The sequence below is a fragment of the Pieris napi genome, chromosome 10, assembly GCF_905475465.1.
Source record: "Pieris napi chromosome 10, ilPieNapi1.2, whole genome shotgun sequence".
Taxonomy (NCBI): Eukaryota; Metazoa; Arthropoda; class Insecta; order Lepidoptera; family Pieridae; genus Pieris; species Pieris napi.
Genome location: NC_062243.1, coordinates 7,830,174 through 7,851,917, shown reverse-complemented (window position 1 = coordinate 7,851,917; position 21,744 = coordinate 7,830,174). Strand labels below are relative to the sequence as shown.

The window sequence follows — 21,744 nt, the reverse complement described above, 5'->3', positions numbered from 1 at the left end:
ATGAAATAGCCTGTGGCAAAGGTTACTTCACCAGCGCAATCAGTCAACCCCTTACTAATGGAAGTGCCATGCTGTTGCCTGCGGACTTTAGCCAAATGGAAAGGAACCACCGACATTATTTCGGTGTGATACTACGATGCCTGAAATTAAATTTCGGCAACGTGTCATTTTTTCCTTTCTTTATCCCAGTCTAGATGGCAAAAAATATTCTTTCTAAGCCTGTGCAATCAATTTTAGTCTACACAGTAATCAATAAATCAATAGATTGTTTGTCTCATTTTCTCTTATCTGACTGACTGACTAGCTGGTGCATGGCGAGTTGAACGGTCCCAGGAAAAAGATTTGGTATTGGTAGTATTGACGAAAATGAAATTTAGCAAGAGACAAAAATCATTACCACGCGAATGTGGAGTCCATTCTTTTTAGATAACGTTAAATGGTTAGTAGAAAAAAGGCTCGGCTTTGTTTATAAAATACTTTATTGGTTTCTTTCCTAGTGACTGAAAATTTAAACGTCAGTTTAAGAATTACAATACTTTGGTTATTAGGTAACAACTAAAATAAATTTTACAGTTTCAATTATTTACATACTTTACAGTAATAATACAAATACAAGAAATAAGTAATTACATTATACGTGAAATATTCAAGGATCACCGCGCATCTCGGATGCATAATTTTTTTTGCTTTACTAACGCGATTTCCCAAAATGATTTTACACCACAATACCTAAGTAAATGTAATTTTATTATGCATCATATTTTTTTAAGCAGCCATCAAAGGGTTATTTTATATATTTTTTTTATTTAAACACATTTAACGTAGATAACAATCTCGTCATCGAAAGCATTCTTAATTTATAACTTATATCAACACAGACTTTTAAAGGACGGAATTATATTGATATTTTAATTATTCTAATTGATTTAATACTAATTCCTTCTATCATATAACTTCTCAAACAAAAACCACGTTTCCTTGTTTAACATACTATATTAACACAACTTGGATAATGGATTAGATCAAACTTTATTATTACTTTTCACCGATTAAGCATCACAAAACAAAATACTTTATTTCATAGATTATGGACGAGGGATAAATTGTAGAGTATAAATATATTTATTATATTTTCTCTTTATAATATATTAACAGTTTTTCTTTAAAATCCTATTAGAATTTTGGCCTGACTGTTCCTATGTTCATCATGTTTTTAATAAAGTAACAACTATTATTCTTACGATACTGTACCCGTGCAAAGCCACCGAGATTGTCTTTCATGAAATGAATAACTCAGAATAAGCTTGTTTATAAAGCAACATCTTTATACTTAGTCAAATCATCCGATTCGTTTCCCACAGACGTGTGACTATTTCGCATAGCGTACATCCTGTCTCTATAGTATGGATCATGTCGTAACAAATTGACCCCATATCCCGCATCTTCCCTTTTGAAGTCCTGGAAATATGCGTAATCTGGGGGATATCTTGGGTCATAATAGGGTCTGTACGGGTAGCTTACCCGTTCGTTAATTTCGCTCTTACAGTCCATACGATCGTCGTAGTCATATTTGGTCGGATATTCGTCAAACGCGCCAACGACTGAGTGGCGACGTTTGTAGTCGGTTCTGGGACCAACCCAGGTGCCAAAGTTTTGTGGGTAATGCTTCGGGTAGCCTCGAAGAGAGGCTGCGTACTGCCGTTCCGCTAAGTGTTGCCAGTAGGCGGGAGGCGGTTGTGGTAACATGATGGGGTAGCCCATATTGATGGATTGACGAGCGGCCAAGTGGCGACGGAGATCTGGCATTGAACCGGATTTTCCTATAATTAAAAAGTCAAAGATTGTTATTAAATTCGCGTGCCGTTTTTAGCAAACAATTTTCGCCCAAAATATTAATTTAAAACAAGCTTTTCTTAACGAATGAAGTGAATTACCATTATCCGCCAGAAAGCCCTCATTAGTGAAAGCCGGTGCCGCAGTATCGGGGACGTAGTGACTGGCATCGAACTCACTACCGCTCACACCAACTCCAGCACCGTATTCACTTTTCCTGAAATATCGAGGATTTATATAATAAAAGATGCATATTGCTGTACTTATTTACTTAAAAAGCATGAAACGAAGTTGAACCTTTTTCTCTATAGAGTTGTTTAAAAAATCATAAAATTAAGCTAAGCTGTGTAACATGAAAGAATCAATTCCATATGATTAACGCTCGGGTGCCATATTTAAAAAAAAATAGCGCTACAACCCCTTGACCTTAAATTTCTGTATCTGTTTCGTGATTATTTGTTTTTTTCTAATAGGTAAGTAGTAGGTGGTCACACCGTCGTCTTTTTAACTCTAAAGCAGAATTCCTCGCGATGTTTTCGTTCACCGTTAGTACAGCCCTGCGATTCTGTAACTCACTTTTCGAACTCACACAGCGGTTTTCGCATCGGCGGTCGCTCTCAAATCAGTCGTGAAGCAGTCATTTTATGATTTGGCATTATGAGCGACCGCCGATGCGAAAACCGCTGTGTGAGCTCGAAAAGTGAGTTACAGAATCGCAGGGCTGGTGTTAAATGCGTATGTACTCAGACAGGACAGAAAAGTCTATTATTTCACAGCCGAGGTTCGAACCTACAAGTCAACGCTGCTCATATAATAAACCAGTCGTAAATCAATATTGAGCAATAATTACAAGTAACTAACATACATCAATTTTTTTTATTACCTCGCTTCTCTAAGTGCATACGCAGACTGTACTAGGACAACTCCACACACAATGGCTGGTAGTCGAGCCACATAGCATGCCAGCTCAGCACCTCCGTACACCCCTTGGAGACCCTGCATTAATTTTATTTTTTTAGAAAAATAGAAGTGTATACTAATATTATTAAGTGTATCGAAGGGTTGTCAAATGATATTTGTAAGAGTTAATAATCTTGGAGCCTTTTCATAGTTTTTTTGTATTTATTACTTGATGTTATAATTTATTTACCCAATGGCTTATAGACATGTAGAAAACTAGAGCACACTCAGGAATCAGCACCAAGATCACTGATATAAGCCACGCCAGCAGGTATTTGTTGTTTTTCTGAAAATTATAACAAAAATATAGGGACATTTTTTTAGTTTTTCTTTTTATACATTATTTATGGCTTATGGCTTTGATTTTCATATATTTTATGAATGTTAAATATATTTTAGTCTATAATCCTAAAATATTCGACATTAGAGATTCATATTACATGCATCTGAAGCTAGGACAGGTCAGGATAAGTTAAGCGCCATCTTTTGGCGATGGGATGAAGCGCTCCTTACATTAAAATTCAAACATTGTAGCGGCATCTATTATCTAGTAGATGCAACATTTATATAAAATTATATAAAAAATTGCAATAATTCTTGAATAAATAATTATTGTTGTCAAGTCACGTAAATAATATCTTCAAGTGTAAAATTAACAACGCCATTCTTGAAATTTTTGGCCATAGTTTACTAAATTACACTATCTTATGTACTTTTATTAGTTTTTTAGAAATTTTGGTGCAATGTTTATCAGTGTAAATATCTTTCGAGAGAAATAACATGTTTTATCCTTGTAGTCCGGATTCTGATGATTTATATAATCTACAATAGATTCCGTCTACAGAATCAATTAAGAATGTAACCAACAGTTTTTAACCATTAGTTAAATAAACTCACAGATATAAGGCCGTGAACCAGCACGACAGTAGCCGCTATAACCACGCAGTAACATATCATAAGCAGAGCGGATGGTATAGGCAGACCACTCTGAGACTCCACAACCCATACTATCTCATATATTAGGGCGATTGCATAGGACACCTGAAATAAAACACGAAATAGTATAACATTATCAAAAAAATGCACTTTGATCTTTAAATTATGTAATATTTATTCTGAGACTGTTTAATAATGTTAATTTAGAAAAATAATATACCAAGGTTGTGATTATTAAAAGTTTGAATCATGTAAAACTGTCATAAAAGGTAACCCTTTTTAGTAAATAAAACTTATGGATTAACATATTTTTGGTTCTTCGCACAAATTTTGTCATCCAAGTTCATAATATAAAAATGTACATATGTGTAAAGGTGTAACAGTGATCAATCAAATAAACAATGTGTAAAATAGAAGGGATTCGCCGCGTCCATAGACTAAGGCCAAATCCCACGAAGTGACGAAACAACGACCGGAATATTTAAATCTCTTACGAATTATTACGTTAGCGTAACTGGGTATTTGGGTTATGATTTTTAATATTACGTACAAAAATCGCGTGAGAGATTGGTTGATTAAATCGTGTCTCTGGTATTCTTTTACACGCTTTATTGTTAAGGTTCTTGTTAAGATTGTCTATTATAGAGAAGATAAGTATGCTTTTGCCGACGTGAATTTTGTCCAATTTTCTTCAATTTAACCTCTATGAGTCTAGAGGTAGCTAAAGGCTTGGAGGTTGTCGGTTAAATCCGGGCCTAACTATAATAGTTTCGCCTTGGTGAAGGAGGACAGAAGATGAATCTACTATATATAATATATCTACTATATGTTTATATGTTAAGTTGCTTAACATGTAAAACAAAAAGATCTTAAATGTCTGATACAAAACACTTACCAGAGCATAAGCAGCAATAAATCCAGAAGCAGCCGTGACGCTGCAGCAGAATATCTTATTAACAGCTGGTTTCATCCTTAGTCTTGGAGATGCATCAGTTTCATCGCTCAAATCATTGCTAGTAGACATTTTGACGTTTATACAATCTTAAAAATCCAAAATCATTATTGGTGTAAGGGTACAGTGTAATTTTAGTTTCGAACCAACCTACATCTTTTCACGGAATAAAAGGCTTAAATGGCGTTTGCCTGATCTGAAACAAAAAAAGGGTGTCATTGGAATAAATTGTATTTTTTGAAGTGAAACTTCTTTATCGGGGTTGGAAAAAATTTACTGTAACATTTTTTCGTTACGCGTCACATTTTTCCGTTACGCGCCATCTTTTGAAGTGAAACTTCTTTATCGACGTATCGGAGAAATTTTGTAGCAGGTTACGCGCCATGTTGCTTTTTGAAGTCAAACTTCTTTATCGGCGTTGGAAAAAATTTACACACATTTGTCACATTTTTCGGTTACGCGCCATCTTTTTCTTATCCCTACCACGGTTGATCCGAAGAGATTCGAAGCCATTAGTAACAAAAATATATAATAACGATAAAAATTATAGTAATACTAATAATTCTATTACAATTAATGAAATTCTGTAATAATCTTAGTACTACATAGTAGTACAGTAATAAGTTAAAATGAAATAATTGTACATATTTGTATTATCATGTCTATGATAATAAAAGCCTTTTGTTAAACTTTTTCTAATTTAACTTTATTTAACGAATTTCTGTAAAGTTGCAAATTATAGTAGATCATTTTTCCAAAAATAAGGTCATAAAGAAGTTTCACTTCTTACGTGTGTACACCTAGTACACGCACACATTTTTTTGAAGTGAAACTTCTTTATCGGGGTTGGAAAAATTTTTGTGTAACACTTTTTCGTTACGCGTCACATTTTTCGGTTACGCGTCACATGTTTCGGTTACGCGTCACATTTGACCGTTACGCGCGTCTTTTTTTTTAAAAGGATTTTCTGGTGTGTTCTTTATACGTATATGAAGCCTGCAATCCCTAATTATTTACATAATATATAATTTGCCCATTTTTTGCTGTAAAAGTCGATATTTATATAGAGATTATTAAAATTTTTAATCATAAACAGGTTTACTAAGGGACGATTGCCTTCACGAAACTGAAGAAGTTACTGAGGCACTTCGCCGTTTACCTCAACATGTAGTTGATGAACGCAATTATCGTTTAGTTAGAGCTGTCCAATTATCCGTTACTAAAACAATTTTACCAAAGGAGGAGTGGACAAAATTTGAAGAGGACAAACTCTATCTAACACCAATTGTTGACCAAGTTAAAAAGGAAAAGCAAGAACGTGAAAACTGGGAAAAAAATAATTAAAATCAAAGTGTTAGTGCATGATTTTTTGTAGGTTTTGAATAAATGAATAAAACTCTTATTTATTATTTTGTTGTTTAATTAGTTTGCCAATAAGCTAATACGAGGCATGCCTTTTAAGTTTTGTCGTTTGCAGAAAAAAACACAACTAGAACCTTATAGTACTTTTTATTGTTTTTGAAGTGAAACTTCTTTATCGGGGTTGGAAAAAAATTAAGTGTAACATTTTTCGGTTACGCGTCACATGTTTCGGTTACGCGTCACATGTGACCGTTACGTGCGTCTTTTTCTTGTCCCTACCACGGTTGATTCGCAGAGATTCTAAACCATTAATAACAAAAATTTATAATAACTATAACAATGATACTAAAAATTCTGTTACAATTTATGAAATTCTGTAATAATCTTAGTGGCAATAAGGTAAAATGAAATAATTGTATTTGTATTCATGTCTATGATAATAAAAGCCTTTTGTTAAACTTTATCAAATTTAACTTCATTTAACCAATTTCTGTAAAGTTGCATATAGATAATTTTTCGAAAAATAAGTTATAAGGCATTGATATACAAAAAACCCAAGATGCACAATCAACGTCTAAAAAACGTCCTCAAAAAATGAGCGCAACATTCTAAATTGTGCGTTCATTTCAAATAGTCTCGCGTCTAATAAGTGGAGTCGATGTTATTTATTTGTGTTTTTGAAGTGAAACTTCTTTATCGGGGTTGAAAAAAAATTTTGTGTAACATTTTTTCGTTACGCGTCACATTTTTCGGTTACGCGTCACATGTTTCGGTTACGCGTCACATTTGACCGTTACGCGCGTCTTTTTCTTGTCCCTACCAGGGTTGATTCAAAGAGATGCTAAACCATTAATAACAAAAATGTATAATAACGATAACAATGATACTAAAAATTCTATTACAATTTATGAAATTCTGTAATAATCTTAGTGGTAATAAGGTAAAATGAAATAATTGTATTATTTGTGTTCAAGTCTGTGATATTAAAAGCCTTTTGTTAAACTTTATCTAATTTAACTTTATTTAACCAATTTCTGTAAAGTTGCATATAGATAATTTTTCGAAAAATAAGGTCATAAAGAAGTTTCACTTCTAACGTGTGTACACTAGTACACGCACATTTTTTTTTATAATATCCAGTAACCCCTTATAGGGTATAGTGCATAGACGCGTCTGCTTCATTTACAATGTTTCTTTAGACATGCTACATGTAGGTGATCAGTGCGCACATATTATTCTCTTCACGCCTTGTGTTTATGTCTAAGACATACCATACATACAAGTATTAATTGACCATAAAGACAAATCAGTAGTGCACAGAACTACGATCTCCGGGTCGCACTCTTAACTTACTAGCAGGTATTATTTATTTACATTTATTACTCAGCTTTGATTTATATATTATGTTTAAAAATTAACTGGACAGAAGAACATTCGACTATTTTGTTTTCACTGTAAGATTAAAAACGTGGAAAATGAAAAATGAATGGAATAGATGTCTCCATTCATATTAGTCTTAGGTTATGTAGAGGAGAAAATTTGGTAAGATTTTTACCATTCACCGAATATAAATTCGCAATGAACTTAGTGAATAGGCCGGCAACGCACTTGCAAGCGCTTTGGCATTGTGAGCATTAGTTGCAACGCGGCGATTACTTAGCATCACTCGAGAACGGACAAAAAGAGAAAAAAGCCGTTTGGCGCCAAATTGTCTAGAATATAAGTTGGGTAAACATAATATTTTTACATCTCAAGCTTATGGCGTTTTTAGTTTTTAGTAACACGGAAATGACCACGCATAATTTAACTTCTTCCTAGTTATCAACGACATCCTGAGAAAATCGTATACAATTTTTTTATGTTCGCATGGGAACCACGCATGATAATCACTTTAGACACAATGCTGTAGAATGTATGCAAATAAAATAATTACTTTTTACAACAGTTTGGTTTGCTTAATTATGTGTACCTATTTAAATATTAACAGTTGTTTAATGTGAGTAAATTAACACATTGAGATTAACTGTAAAGTTTGTACGCATGAATTGTATGACTTTAATTAACAACTATAATGGTCTTTATGTTAAAAATACCTTTAAATTTTTTTATAATTTTTTTTTTAAATTTATTTTATAGCTTTTCTTTCTAAGGACGACGAACTAATATTGCTCAATTAGTTAATATAGCGCCCTCTATTGGTAAGAATTTTTATAATATGGTATAAAAATCTATTATTCATAATACTATTGTTTGTAAGGAGCTGCAACCATTATACCATGTTCCACATGACATCTTAAGTAATAAATAATAATAAAACAAATAAAATCATATATTTGTCCTCTATCAACAGGAGGCGTGGTGAAATAGGAGCGCGCATTTACATTCTCGTGGGAACAACACGCAAATTCATAGTAGAAATTAATTAATTAAATAGCAGATTTTGTCGATTAAATATCGACTACAATTTTTAATGAAACTTAATTTACTCTTGGTATCTATCAATTAAAAGTTGTTTTACCTTATGACTTTGCCTTAGTTATTCTTAAATACCTATTATATATTAAGCGTATAATTGTATTAATACGCTAATATAGCTTGAAGCAAGTAGGTCAATGTTAATTGGAAGTGGCTCCAATCGCAGATAAAATTTTTTTTTTTTTAAGTAGTAGTTTTTGACAAAACTGTGACATAAACCCACTTTCTTCTTTTTCTTTCAAAATAAATACGTAAATATAACACTACCATTTGATTTTTAATATAAAAATAAGTAATTATAATTTTAATAAATCAAATTAAAATTTACAGCCTAATGGACGTAGGCAAATTATTAACATAAACGCATTTTGGTTTGAAAACTACACTAAGTCCCAGTAAGTATATGACTATATATAGGGTAATAGGCATTTGATATAATCAGTGTACCTAATCTTTTAAACTAAACTAATATAAACTTCTAAAAAGTGCCTTTTTAACGAATTAATTTTCTACTGACTACTCCATTCTCTTAGTATTCAATACATTTGTTCCGTAAAGAAATACTCGTCAATTAATTGCCAAGACAATGAGAGTAAAAGCCTCACAAAATACAAGACAAATCGCTAACTTTCTCGTTACTACCTACTTCCTTTTCGATGCTAGGAAATGTCAAGATCAAATGATTTATTGCAATATAATTTATATAGTTTACATTTATTGTAGATATCATTGGTATAAATTACTACATTATTTACAGTATCACTGAGTCGCAAGAGTTTTTTTAATAGACTGTGTATTAATCTAAATAAAATAAATGTGATCAAAATATAATAATTGTATTAAATAGCACTGAACTGTCTAGCGACATCTGTTACAGGAAAGTTGAACTTGTAAACCCTCGGCGCTTCGAATGTAGTATCGTGACGTCACACACCGAAAATAACGAATAACAATTTATTTAAGAGTGATATATATATAAAAAATATAAATTCTTGATCTTTGATACTTAAGATACACATATTATAAATTAAAAAAACGAAAAAGTGAAATCCGTTTACTATGAAGATCGTATTTCTAAAACGCGCTAACAAAGTTTTTCCGATTCTTAAGTATATATACTGTGCGATCCACAGTAATAGTCGGGGACCTTCTTTATGAGGGAAGCCGGTTGGTAGCCGTGCCGGTCTAAGACGGTTGCGCATTCATATGAACTGCAAAAGGTTATTCTTTACAGTATATAGACGAGTTGAACAATGATGATGAAGATAATAAACATGTAAAAGGCAAATAAACAGGTTTGGGGTCTGCGTGCCCCGTCAAACCACACATCACCTCTTAGAGAATTTGTTCCCACTTTTGCTTTTCAAAATAAAAAAAATAAGATTAAATTATGAAATACTTTCTTTTTTTTATCTATAATTAAGTTAAGTATAGATACTACTACGACTATTATTTTAAATCCAAAAAAGATGTATAACCGGCATGTCGGAGTAGATACATAGTAAATTTCAACAAAGCATTAAAGGTTTCTTTCCATTAAAGTTGGTAGCGTCATAACTTGACAAAATTAACCTGGATTTAAATCCTAATTACAAAAACGGTACTGTGCAATGTATATTTTTTACAGTTATTTCCGTGGGCCCACATGGTGTGATACGTGATATGAAAGCAGATGGGTTTGTTTGGTTGGTGACTGTAGCAGTCTAGGGAGTCGGCATGTTTAGCATTACAATATAAAAATGGGGTCTCTAAGGTCAAGGGACTTTTAGGCGCTTCTCTCGTAAACTCCTTTTTATAAATTTGAGGACTACTTAAATGATCCTAATCCTTGGGATTGATTTGCTCCAGTTCAAACAATTTGTATGACAATACTTGGCGATTAAAAAGAGTGGCGGAAAGTTTCTTGCCAGTTCTTCTTACCCGCTCTACGCCCTTGACTTGCGAACTGGTAGTAAATGTAAATTTACGATTAATTTAACTTGACGATTCAAAAGTGTACTTGGTTACCCACTTGAATAAAGATATTTTGAGTTTGAGTTTGAAATGAAACATCAAGAGGCAGATTTTAGTTCGTTCCATTCATATGAAGCCCCTGTTCTTCACCTCACTATCACTGTTATCGTTATACGTAATAAATAAAAGTCTCAATTATGAATTTTATTTTGTCAAAGAGACACAGGAGTGAAGAACCAATTATCCAAGAGCTACTTGAGCTTTATTGCTCGATAACAAGGAGCGTGGAGAAACTTGGGAAGATGGAAAGGGATAGTGGGGCAGAACTGGAAAATTACTTTTTTTTATATAAAGTAGTTATAATTATCGGTAACTTGGCGAGATTATGCGTAAAACAAACATTCTACGTGTCTCATGATAATTAATTTTACTCCCCCAATGTTTTGTCAAATTTATAGAAACTGAACTGATATTGTGCAAATGATTAATTATTAAATGCATTTTATTAAAAAAAACAAAGATTAAGATCAGTATTTAGCAAATTGATTATTCTGAACGCAACACACGGAAGCGGCCACTTAGGTAACAGTTCTTGTTTCTATTTTTTTAATCTGGTTACGTTAGGTCACGATATCACAGGTTTCGAGTCACTCATGAATACCAAGTGTAAGATAAATAAAGTACTTAATTTACATTAAATTCCTGGGTAGGCCTTTTGAAATAACATTTGAGGCCTGTTAACCAACGGATTTATCTTCAAAAACGTGTAGTTCATTTAGTAGATATGTAACATTTATTTTATTTAATAAGCGTATAATGGCTCTATCTGAACCACGGTCGTACTCACTAAATGAAACTCGAGATATAAAAAGTTCCGTTTATTCGTCGAACGTAAGTGGTAGGAATAATCCTTTTTTCCACTAAGTACATAGTTTATATATATCTTTATATTTTTAAAAAGAAACTATATATATATATATATGGTTACATTGCTTTCGTATATATATCTATGATGGATATTTGCGAGTAAATGGTTTAAAGCAAATCAAGCTTTACAAAAAAACTTTTTAAAATATTCTTAATAAGTAATAAACAAAATTGCAAGCATACACTTGAAAATATGTTAAGTGAATTAATAATTCTAATAAGATGCAGGTGGGTGCAGAAATTAAACAATGCTTTACAGATACCGGCAAATTAGAAAACGTAATACATAATAGGTATGAGATAGTGGCATGCTGGTATATACAGCGATAAGCACATACGGCACATTACATATACCCGCTATTTATGATTAACCAGTTTCAAACACGTTTTTTAATAGGCACATCCCTCACACAACTTACAGGGCTACTAGAAACTTCAGGCTCATGCTATGAAGCAAAATCATACAAATGTTCTAGAAAAGAGGGTTACAAAACGCTTTAACAACTATTTTATTTGCCGATAAATCGTATGAAAACTAGAAATATCTTTCCAATGTATTTTAGACAGACATATCAATCTTATGACGCATTACAATAAAATTAATGCGTCATCCTTAATACGATGTATGAGTTATTAAATAATAGTTTAAATAAGATGTTTTGATTCAAGGTGAATTACGTTTAAAAACAGACGCTGCACATAAATATTTATTATTATTACTTTATAATTTACGTTAATTAGCAATGCTGCCAGCGTTAAAGGTCACAGGGACCAAACTTTTTAAATTAGTTTTGATTTTCTTTTTATTATTTTTATTATTACTTTGTAGGTTAAGAAAATTGTAAATACTGTATATTAGCAATAATAATTAAATTTCAGAGTCCTTGATATTTTTAAATTATAGGTAGGTTCACAGATTTCAATAGACCTATTCTTCGACTTTAAATTATTTAAACTATATTATAATTAGGTGCTTTATCAAAGAACAGGTATGATCAATATATTTATGAATACGATCTACGCCACGCGCCATTCCATTTTAGATTTGATTCTAAAATTTAATGTACCTATTAAAATTTCCTTTTGGTTACCATACCATTTATAATGAAAAAATACTACTATAACTTAGCTACAAATAATATGTAGTCCGAAAATAATCAACATCGACCAAAACATTCAAAGAAAACTTCTAACAGAGACAGTAAAAACGACATTCCACGACCTACATAGTGTGTTTCGTGTTTTACTCAATGCTAAACATTCTCACAATCGCTATAACTTTACATAAGTGCAATTAAAAACTATTTATCATTGTGGTACTCAAGCGTGTCGAATTGATGTTTCTTAAATATTATGTCAAAGGTTACAAAAGCGTTGACACGTTTGTCTTCCTTTATTTCATTTTATTTTCCTCTTGTTTTGTGTTATTGTGATGTCAATAAAATGTTATTATTATTATAATAAAAACCTCGTGTTTGATCTGCAGTTATTAACTGATTTCAAACATACTTACATACCTATGTATTGTTTATTTATGTGTGAGTAGTATTTATCTCCGATAGATTTTTAGACACTCAGTCTTAACCCTGAAATTATTTAACAACGAATCTTTAAAGCAAAACTGGCGCAATATATTTCGATATAATGAATTGAATAGAATATAATAAAAATTATAAGACGAAATATCAACTCTTTGTTCCAATAATATCATCAGCTTTCAGAGTAAAGAAAATATATCACGATTTCTATTACTTCTCGGAACATACAAAAAATTACATAAATAAATACACAAAACAATTACGTGTTATAAATAAATCGTGACACGTGGAGCAAATCGATAAGTGCGCGAGTGTAATCAGAGCAAGTTATTTTACACATTAAATCTGGAATGTGATGCAACTGTGAATTATTTTACACCCCGTTATCGAACTTCGGATTTATTTAAAGAAATGCGGTATACGACCTGATTTTTTTAACAAAACTCACTTACATATTAAGTTTCCGCGAATGAGTACTAGTAGGAAATAGTTTTTAAATATCTTTCACTGCCCTATGCTTCCTTAAATTAAACTAATAGTGCCCTATTTCGTACCTAAGTTTCACGGCTCTTTATTAAATTATTGTTTTGTTCTTTATTTAAATAATCTCTATACTTATATATAAAATTCTCGTGTCACAATGTTCGTTCCCATACTCCTCCGAAACGTCTCGATGTTTATGCATATTCAGAAAGTCTGAGAATCGGCTACTATCTATCTTTCAAACCCCTAAGTGATAAGGGGTGTCCACCCCAAAAAATTTTGTATTTTTTCGACAAAACTCTTTGTTTTTTTGATTTTCACCCCTCTACGATCAACCCTTATTTTTTATTATTGAAGATAGTTATTTGTATTGAACTAAAAAAATGTTTCCTAGAAATAATATACATGGCAATAAAAACGTTTGCCGAGTCAGCTAGTTTCCTATGAAAATATGACATAGCTCTCATCTGGGCTTCGAGCCCCAACTGGGCATTCCAATTCCAACCAATGGACATTCTATGTGCGGATTTGATACTCGCGGATAAGGAAAATATCCTCAGGGATCCGGCATACCTAAGACCTAAAAAGTCGACGGCGTGTGTCAGGCTTAGAAAAAAAATGATACAGAAATCTGAGTCCAAGACCTAAACCGGTAGCGCCACAAGATTTCCTTATAAAATTATATTGATGTAAGTACCTGTTTGTCTATGCCCGAAGCCAAGTTATCTTAAATAATTAATTTATTTATTTATTTATTATTTAAGATGTTACAATTACTATATGTAACATGTATGTATGTTATAATGTATGTATATATGTGTATACATATGTATGTATGTTATAATTACTTAATTTGTTACAATCTCATGCTTTACCAATATTGACATTACATCGTTATGTAGTTGACTACTTTTTATAATACGTTGCATTACGGGTCGGCGTTATTTAAACTAATAACGAAAGCTACAATAAAAACTCAGCTCAATAGTGAAAATAATTATAACGTTTCTGAACTTATATAACAATTAGAGTTTATTTGATTATTTTTATTTACTTTTCAAAGGAATTCACGCGTTGAACTCTTTTCTATTGTATTGTAAAAAACAAATGAATGTTTTTGCAAATGATTTATAACAAAAGATAAACAAGTACTCAAATGCCCTACACCCATGCTGCCAAATAACAGCTAATTTATTATGTTGAGTCTTGATAAATTATTCGTAAAATCAAATTAAATCCGATAAAAAATATGGATTTTTATCCTTAACATTGAGGAAATAATGTTTCACGACTGACGATATTTCTTTATTATTTTATACAAAATTGGCCTGAGCATACAACAATCAAGTTCTGTGAAAAGGTAAGTACGTTTTACCAGTTCAAGGTGATTCATATAAGAAAATCGCATACCTGTGTGGTATATCCTTAATTAAAAGTAAATTATTTTGCAATGAATAATATCATCTTGTTTCACTTAAATTAAAATGAAACTTTGCAAAATATATAGAATAAGCTAGGAATTCATAATTTTGTTGTTATAATTTTTATCGCTGAATGAGGATGTAGAATTATTGATGATTATTAATTATATAAATAACGATAACGATTAACGATTTTCAGTATAATACGACCTAACCATAATTTTAACTGAGTAAATATTTAGATTTTATCTGTGTTAACAAATATTAGTACAATATTAATTAGTCTGAATGTAACTTTGTCTTCCCTAAAATACTGAACCCTTTTTAATATATTACTGTTGAAATAATCTTTCATTCTAAATAAAAGAAAAAAATAACGTATCCAACCTCTACCTATATATGCGTAGTACACCAGAACAGTGTATCACATTATCAGTCACTTAAGTTTACATTGAAACTATGTTGTAACGAAGGCTATGTTTTCCTTGAACCACGGTAGCAAATATATTTCGCAAAGACAAGAATTTTGTATTTTACCTCATATAGTAATTTCTCTATAACACTTAAACACAGCACCACACTCCAAATTAACCTTCTGTCATGAATATAGTAGCGGTATTAGTAATACTAAATTCGAAATAAGAATACACTTTTTATCGTACACAATTTAAATTAGAAATAAACAATGCGCGCGCACTCGGCGACTACCGCCGAAATACTGGCATGTGATTGGATAATGAGTCGCGGGAAAGCGATAATGTCAAAGCTAGACCTGCTGAGAGGTCTATTAACTTTGATATTTTTCTTACTTTTTTTATTTTGTATTGCGTTTGAAATTTATACCTTTTTAAATATTTAAGTAATCTTTTCATACATAATTTATTACTGTTGTATTAGATGCCATGTCTTATGGCATTTATGATTTAAATTCAGAATCAAAGCTATTTATCTAATAAAAATTACTAAATGAATATTTAAACCTCGAACTACATTCGTAAAAACAAATGAATACAGAACTTTGTGACATTTTACGATATGATAAAGTTCATTTTCACCTGCATATAATTAACACATTTTCCATACAATAGCGCACGATCGCCAACTCTTAGTCATCGGTTCGAATATTAAACAGCTGTGAATACAACTTGTCTCTTTATGGATCTTGTAAACTATAAAGGTTTCTTAAGGTATGAGGAAAAAAATAAAACATTACGACATGTAGGAAATACTTTAAAATCAATCATAAATGATATCGTTAATTTCAAATATATTTTAACATAAATATAGATAACCGGAATACCGAATGGGATTAAAAGTTCTTTAAACGACCGCTTCATATAAAATTTTATCATTACACCGCAAGGTGTATCAACTGTGCCTTAATAATAATAATAATTCGATGGCTTAACTTTGTATCTCGGCCTCAAAATTGTCAAACAAATCTTCAGTGCGCGATTATTGGCTCTAAGAAGTTTTAACCGTGATCTTTCACTGAACGTGCAAGTCTTATTGTACACATAGACAGACAAATACATTAGTACCCAGGCATCGAAACCATGACCTTAGAGTTTAAAGCCGCACACTTAGACTCTGGGGTACTGCCAGATCCGTACCTTTCTGTACCACCGTACTAAACAGCCATTGCCGACCTCCTCAAAAAACAGTACCTCCAAATCTCATAAGAATCTGAAACATAAACATTAATGCCCATCTCATTGTAGGCTGAACCTTGTAAAAACATCGACGTGGGTTTCACGGTGGTGATTGATGCAGCCTCTATTCCTGACCTCGCAGGTCGATGGAATCTGTCTTTGTCTAATTGCAGTGGATAAAATGGAATGGAAGAACCATTGTCGCGTGGGAAAACTAATGAATCATTGAAGATGTTAAGTGGAATCTGTGGTGGATTTCTTCAAAATAATGTCTCATTTCAAAATACTTTTGTTGTAAAAAGTTCACCAATATGTAAAGATTTCATGGCACAGCCCAAGTAAGATATGTCCCTCTAACTATAACTGTTATTTACATAATAAATCGTTGCCTTATAATGCATTGTCAGAAAATGATGTTTGTGTATTATGCGTAAAACCACACAATTGAGTATTTGGATTTATTATTATTGAATTTACTGTTTTATTTACAATCCTACGCCGATACATCTAAACATATGAATCATCATTATCCATTTAAAAAAAACTAAATTGAATCTACCAAAACTGACTATATAAATGGGACTCTTTCGAAAACAAAACTTTTTCTTAGTCTGTTAAAAATTGAGATCGAGCGGAACATTCGATATAAGGTCAAAGGAAGTGTGTAGTTGTCTGTCGGAGGCTACAAGACCATAAAGTAGGTACCTTTTATTGTCACGTATTGAGCGCATGCGTGCTACCCAGTTAACTTAGCCTGTGCTGGGATTCTATGCTTCGAACATAACTGGTTCCATAAAACCTTGGTCCTAGACTCAATAAAAGATAATGTACCAATGAACTCATTAAAGAGTTGTACAATGTTTTTCACTCTAGAGATTAAGCATTAATGTTCGCTCTTTGATAGTCTGAGAAATGTTCCAATCTCTTAAAATATGATTAACAATAAACCGATGGGCGACGTCTTAACTTAGTGTTACCTTTACCATATATTAGGCTTTAGACAGCAGTCTAGTACCACCTCAAAGTCTAGTACCTCAATAAGTGTGAAGATATATGTCTATCTGTTTAAATTTCAGAATAATAATGATATTTTACTATTTTACTACTACTGACACCAGTTTTAAAAATAGCGCATTTTTATATTTTTTCTAGAACTAGATATATTTTTGCTACATGTATGTGAGGTTATATATAATAATGCACTTCACCACTGAAGAGCATGATTTGTCGTTTAACACGTTCTTCCAGCGAAGCCATTATTATTTTATGGCGCAAAAAGAATTTTCGATGAATGATATCCTTTGGAGTTCTCATTAATATATCTCGTAACGTAGACCTCATTATTTTTTCACAAAAATGTTTTCAATTAATATAAATTTGCAAATAGAAATCCAAGGTTAAATGTAAAAAAATTAGCAAACGCCTACAGATAGTAATTGTGTAACAATTACTTAAACCTTAACCCGTTATGCTAACTTGTTGTGGGCGCGTTCTTGCACGTAAGGATGCCCACCTGCGACTTATCACAACGTCAATCATATTAATATTATGACTCATTATTATAATATATTTTAAACGTGACGTTAATATTTTTTAGACCCTTCCTTTTTATTTGTAGTTCGTTGTGTTTTTGTTTTGTGATATCAGTAAATGTGGACGTATTCAGTACCTTTCTATCGGTCTAGTATGGTTTCTTTCTTCTTAGCATCATGGGATATACGTGGGATGTTTAATAAATAGTGATAATGCAATACATTCCCCTTGGAAAGACAATAGAATACTGTCAGGCATAGACACTAAATGTACTCGTATAATAAAAATCTTAATTATTTTTAGTTTCTTACAACCAAAGAGAATTCATAGACTTCTTTGGTTGTGATCTTAGAAATGTGTTCAATTTAAGTGGGTTAAAATTTACTTTACTACAGAGCTGGTGAATTAAATCTTGAGAGCGACATTAAGAGTTTCATGAGCCTCCATATTCTACGGTTGCGCATTGGTGTTCAAGCAAGGAAGAACTTTCTTTAGTGACCCGCACGGGACGCCCTACGTCGGTAGTGATTGATAAAATGATTAAAAAGTTGAAAATTGTGTTGCTGTTTAAGGCAGAAGAAATGATAATTTTTATAGGCAGTGTATATATTATACACAATCATGAGTTAAGAAAATTGTCAGCGCTCTGGGTTCCCAGATATCTTTCTGATCCACAAGTTCAGAGTCCAGATGGCTGCCATTCAAGAACGTGGCTTCGACTCTATAGTCGAAGCCACATATTCACCTTCCCCATTCCTAGTGATTTCTACCTATTTCCCCAATTAAAGAACCATCTCAGGTGCCATAAGTTGGAAGATGACGCAGTAGTTTACACGATTTTATAAGGGATCTTAATTATTTTTACTAAAAGAGAATTTTAGCTTTCGAAAAAAGATATACAAAGTGTATAGTGTAACCCGAAAGGTGAAGTCGAAAAATAAAATAATATTTTCAAAAGATAATTGCGTTATACTTAATATCACTTTTTATTAAACACTACGAGTGATAGGGCTTTTTTTTTTGGAACTAAACCTGTCATTGTCACAAGCCACCGTCTTGTGTCTTAAAATGTCATCATGAAATAAAACTCTTTTTAATATATATGAATATTTTATTACTTGAATACATATAACTTTACTACATAGAATACCTTATAAAGAAATGTTATAATTGGTAAGTACAGGTCAGATATTATTTTCAAAATTACTTTTGCGTTGGATTAAAAAATATGTATGCTATCGGTGAAAAAACACATATTAGTAGTAGGGTGTGGCCAAAAAAATAAATGCTATTAAGTTTGATTGTAAAAAAAATATAATAGGTACACGCATACATGATGTGTATAATCTCTATCTTGAAAAATTTTCTATATTTGAATTTATTTTGTCTACCATAAGACGTGTATGCTTTTATTTTTCTGACCAATACTTTCTATATTAAACATATAATACCAGTATCATTACTTTGATTACATATTACGTTAAACATCAAGATAATTATCTTTTACTCTAATTATTTTTACCTGACGCTTTGATGACTGTAAGATAAGACTTTTATTAGATGAAATTAATATACAGACAACACATAAATAGCGATATTCATAATAGTGTTTCCACTTATATATGGTACAGTATACTATACTTGTCTTGGGAATAATTTTGCTTTATATTTCATTAAGACATCAAAGCGCCTAGTTAAAAATTAATTTATTATAATTATCTAGACATACATTTTTATAAATATTTTCGCCTAAAATTGAGATTTTAAGTAAGTCAACAAACCCGTTTATGTTCATATGTTATATCTGTATAGTTAATATAATTGTATAAATTATAAATATGTAACAAAATCTTTAGTGAAATGAGATAAATCCTTTGATTTACAATTGATCATATGCATCAATGATTTTATGAAAAAAATATATTTAATTTCTCATTTGTTGACTCATCTAAAATAGACAATTTATCTAAAAAAGCCTGACAGCGTGTCACATTATCTACGTTATTTAATAAATGCGTAAATCTAGTTCAATCATTTAGTAAGATACGAACATAAAAACCTGTTACTATTTTAAAATTTTACCTTGAAATAATACTTGATTTAGGTGTTTTTAATATGAGAATATTTTGAAATACATTTTTGCGCACTTTCTTACTACAAGTTTTGAATCGAAAATGTTATAATTTACATAATATTCACGAATTTATTTACGTATAAATTACGACTTGATTTTGAATGAACTAGATTCCGCTATTTCTACAAGTACGTACTTGAGCGTACCTTTATATGATTTCTATTCTATAAATGATTCACATACACATGGCACATTTGTTACAATTTAATCCGAATAATCAACTGACAAATAACTTGCATATGTGTAGTGTAAACTTCAATCATATATTTCAAATATAGCACTGCTTAAAAAATTACGCTCAATTTGAATATCTAAGAGATTCGATAGAACTCCTTAAAACTGGATTTGAGTTCCAAATATTCATTAATAAACATTAATGCGAAAGTCACACCAAATATTTTTTAATTTCATTTAAATTACGCTCAAGTAAATGTTTAATATTTAAAATACTGTCTTTTATATACTTTTTAATAGTAATACAGGCGATATATAAATGCTTTAAATATATTATTACAACAGTGAAACAGAATATGGACGCTACACACTTATTTCAATTAGCTTAGTACTTTTAGTACTTTTCACGCTGTTGCGTCTAAGCTTGTATTGGCATGTGTGTAGCACGCTAAAGTGACTGATTAACAACATACACGAATATTTAAATCTACATCTTAAGTAGAAGTAAGATAAACACTGATTAATAAAGATTATCATACACTTACATCACGTAAGTTATACATAAACAAACTATCACATACGAAAAAATAAATTAAAACAATAAGATTCTACAATAACAGAGTCCACTCTTTTTCTAATGATTCATTTTGTTTTTGTTTTAAAGAGCGAGACAAAACTTGATGAAGCATAGACAATGGTAGTGGACCAAACACAACGATTGTTAAACATCCCTCCGTCAATCCTAACATTCCCTTTAAAATCTATAGATGGATAAGTACAACAATTTTCTAGGCGATTCGGTTCAGCATTAAATTTTGAGCTGGTTTCAATCATTACTATACCGTTTATTTCAAAAAATCTTTGTATAATAATAAAAATATTTGTATTTAAATTAAATTTAAAGTTAATAAACGACTTTTTATGCTTTTCACGTAATTTAAAAAAAAGGGCAAGATAAAATGCTAATTGAATGATTGAAACCGACCTTTTAATAAAACTATTTAACAGCGAAAAATATTTCAAACATAATGATATCGCACTGACTCTGTTGCTGTATTCATAATTATACTCCGATTTTTAATTCCGTAGAATTCTGATAGCTATCATTTTTTTACATGTTAGAGATGGCAATCCTTTTTGGCCGGGCACATTTTCGTTGTGGTTTATGACATTTTCCTTTGAATAATTGTAATGAAGAGGGAGGGTAAAACTTGCTGAGTTTCTTGCCCGTTTTTCTCAGAACAAGGCGTCCTGGTAGTTTTGCGAACGGATGGCGTAGTCTTGCTCTTTCGCGAATTTTGTAAACGTTTTTGACATTCATAAGCATGCCCTAAGACGCATCTAAATTGAATAAAAGTATTTTGATTGATTTGATTGATTGCACAAGTAATGATAGCATTTTATTTTATTA

General features: G+C 31.5%; 1 protein-coding gene across 1 annotated transcript; it reads right to left on the bottom strand.

Moving 5' to 3' along the window:
- Positions 1 to 1,019: 1,019 nt before the first annotated feature.
- LOC125053236 lies at positions 1,020 to 15,549 on the bottom strand. Its single transcript, XM_047654485.1, has 7 exons — positions 15,378 to 15,549; positions 4,625 to 4,877; positions 3,691 to 3,834; positions 2,984 to 3,079; positions 2,717 to 2,829; positions 1,935 to 2,050; positions 1,020 to 1,820 (listed from the first exon to the last, which is right to left on the bottom strand). Exons 2-7 carry the CDS (start codon positions 4,751 to 4,753, stop codon positions 1,309 to 1,311), a joined length of 1,110 nt encoding a protein of 369 aa, XP_047510441.1. The 5' UTR covers positions 4,754 to 4,877; positions 15,378 to 15,549; the 3' UTR covers positions 1,020 to 1,308.
- Positions 15,550 to 21,744: the final 6,195 nt, after the last annotated feature.

Excerpts from the sequence above, each read along its gene's own strand:
- LOC125053236 (XM_047654485.1), bottom strand. The coding sequence starts at position 4,753 with ATGTCTACTAGCAATGATTTGAGCGATGAAACTGATGCATCTCCAAGA. Across the intron at positions 3,835-4,624 it reads TTATTGCTGCTTATGCTCTG|GTGTCCTATGCAATCGCCCT; the intron begins GTAAGTGTTTTG and ends GTTTTATTTCAG. Across the intron at positions 3,080-3,690 it reads TGGTTCACGGCCTTATATCT|AAAAACAACAAATACCTGCT; the intron begins GTGAGTTTATTT and ends TATAATTTTCAG.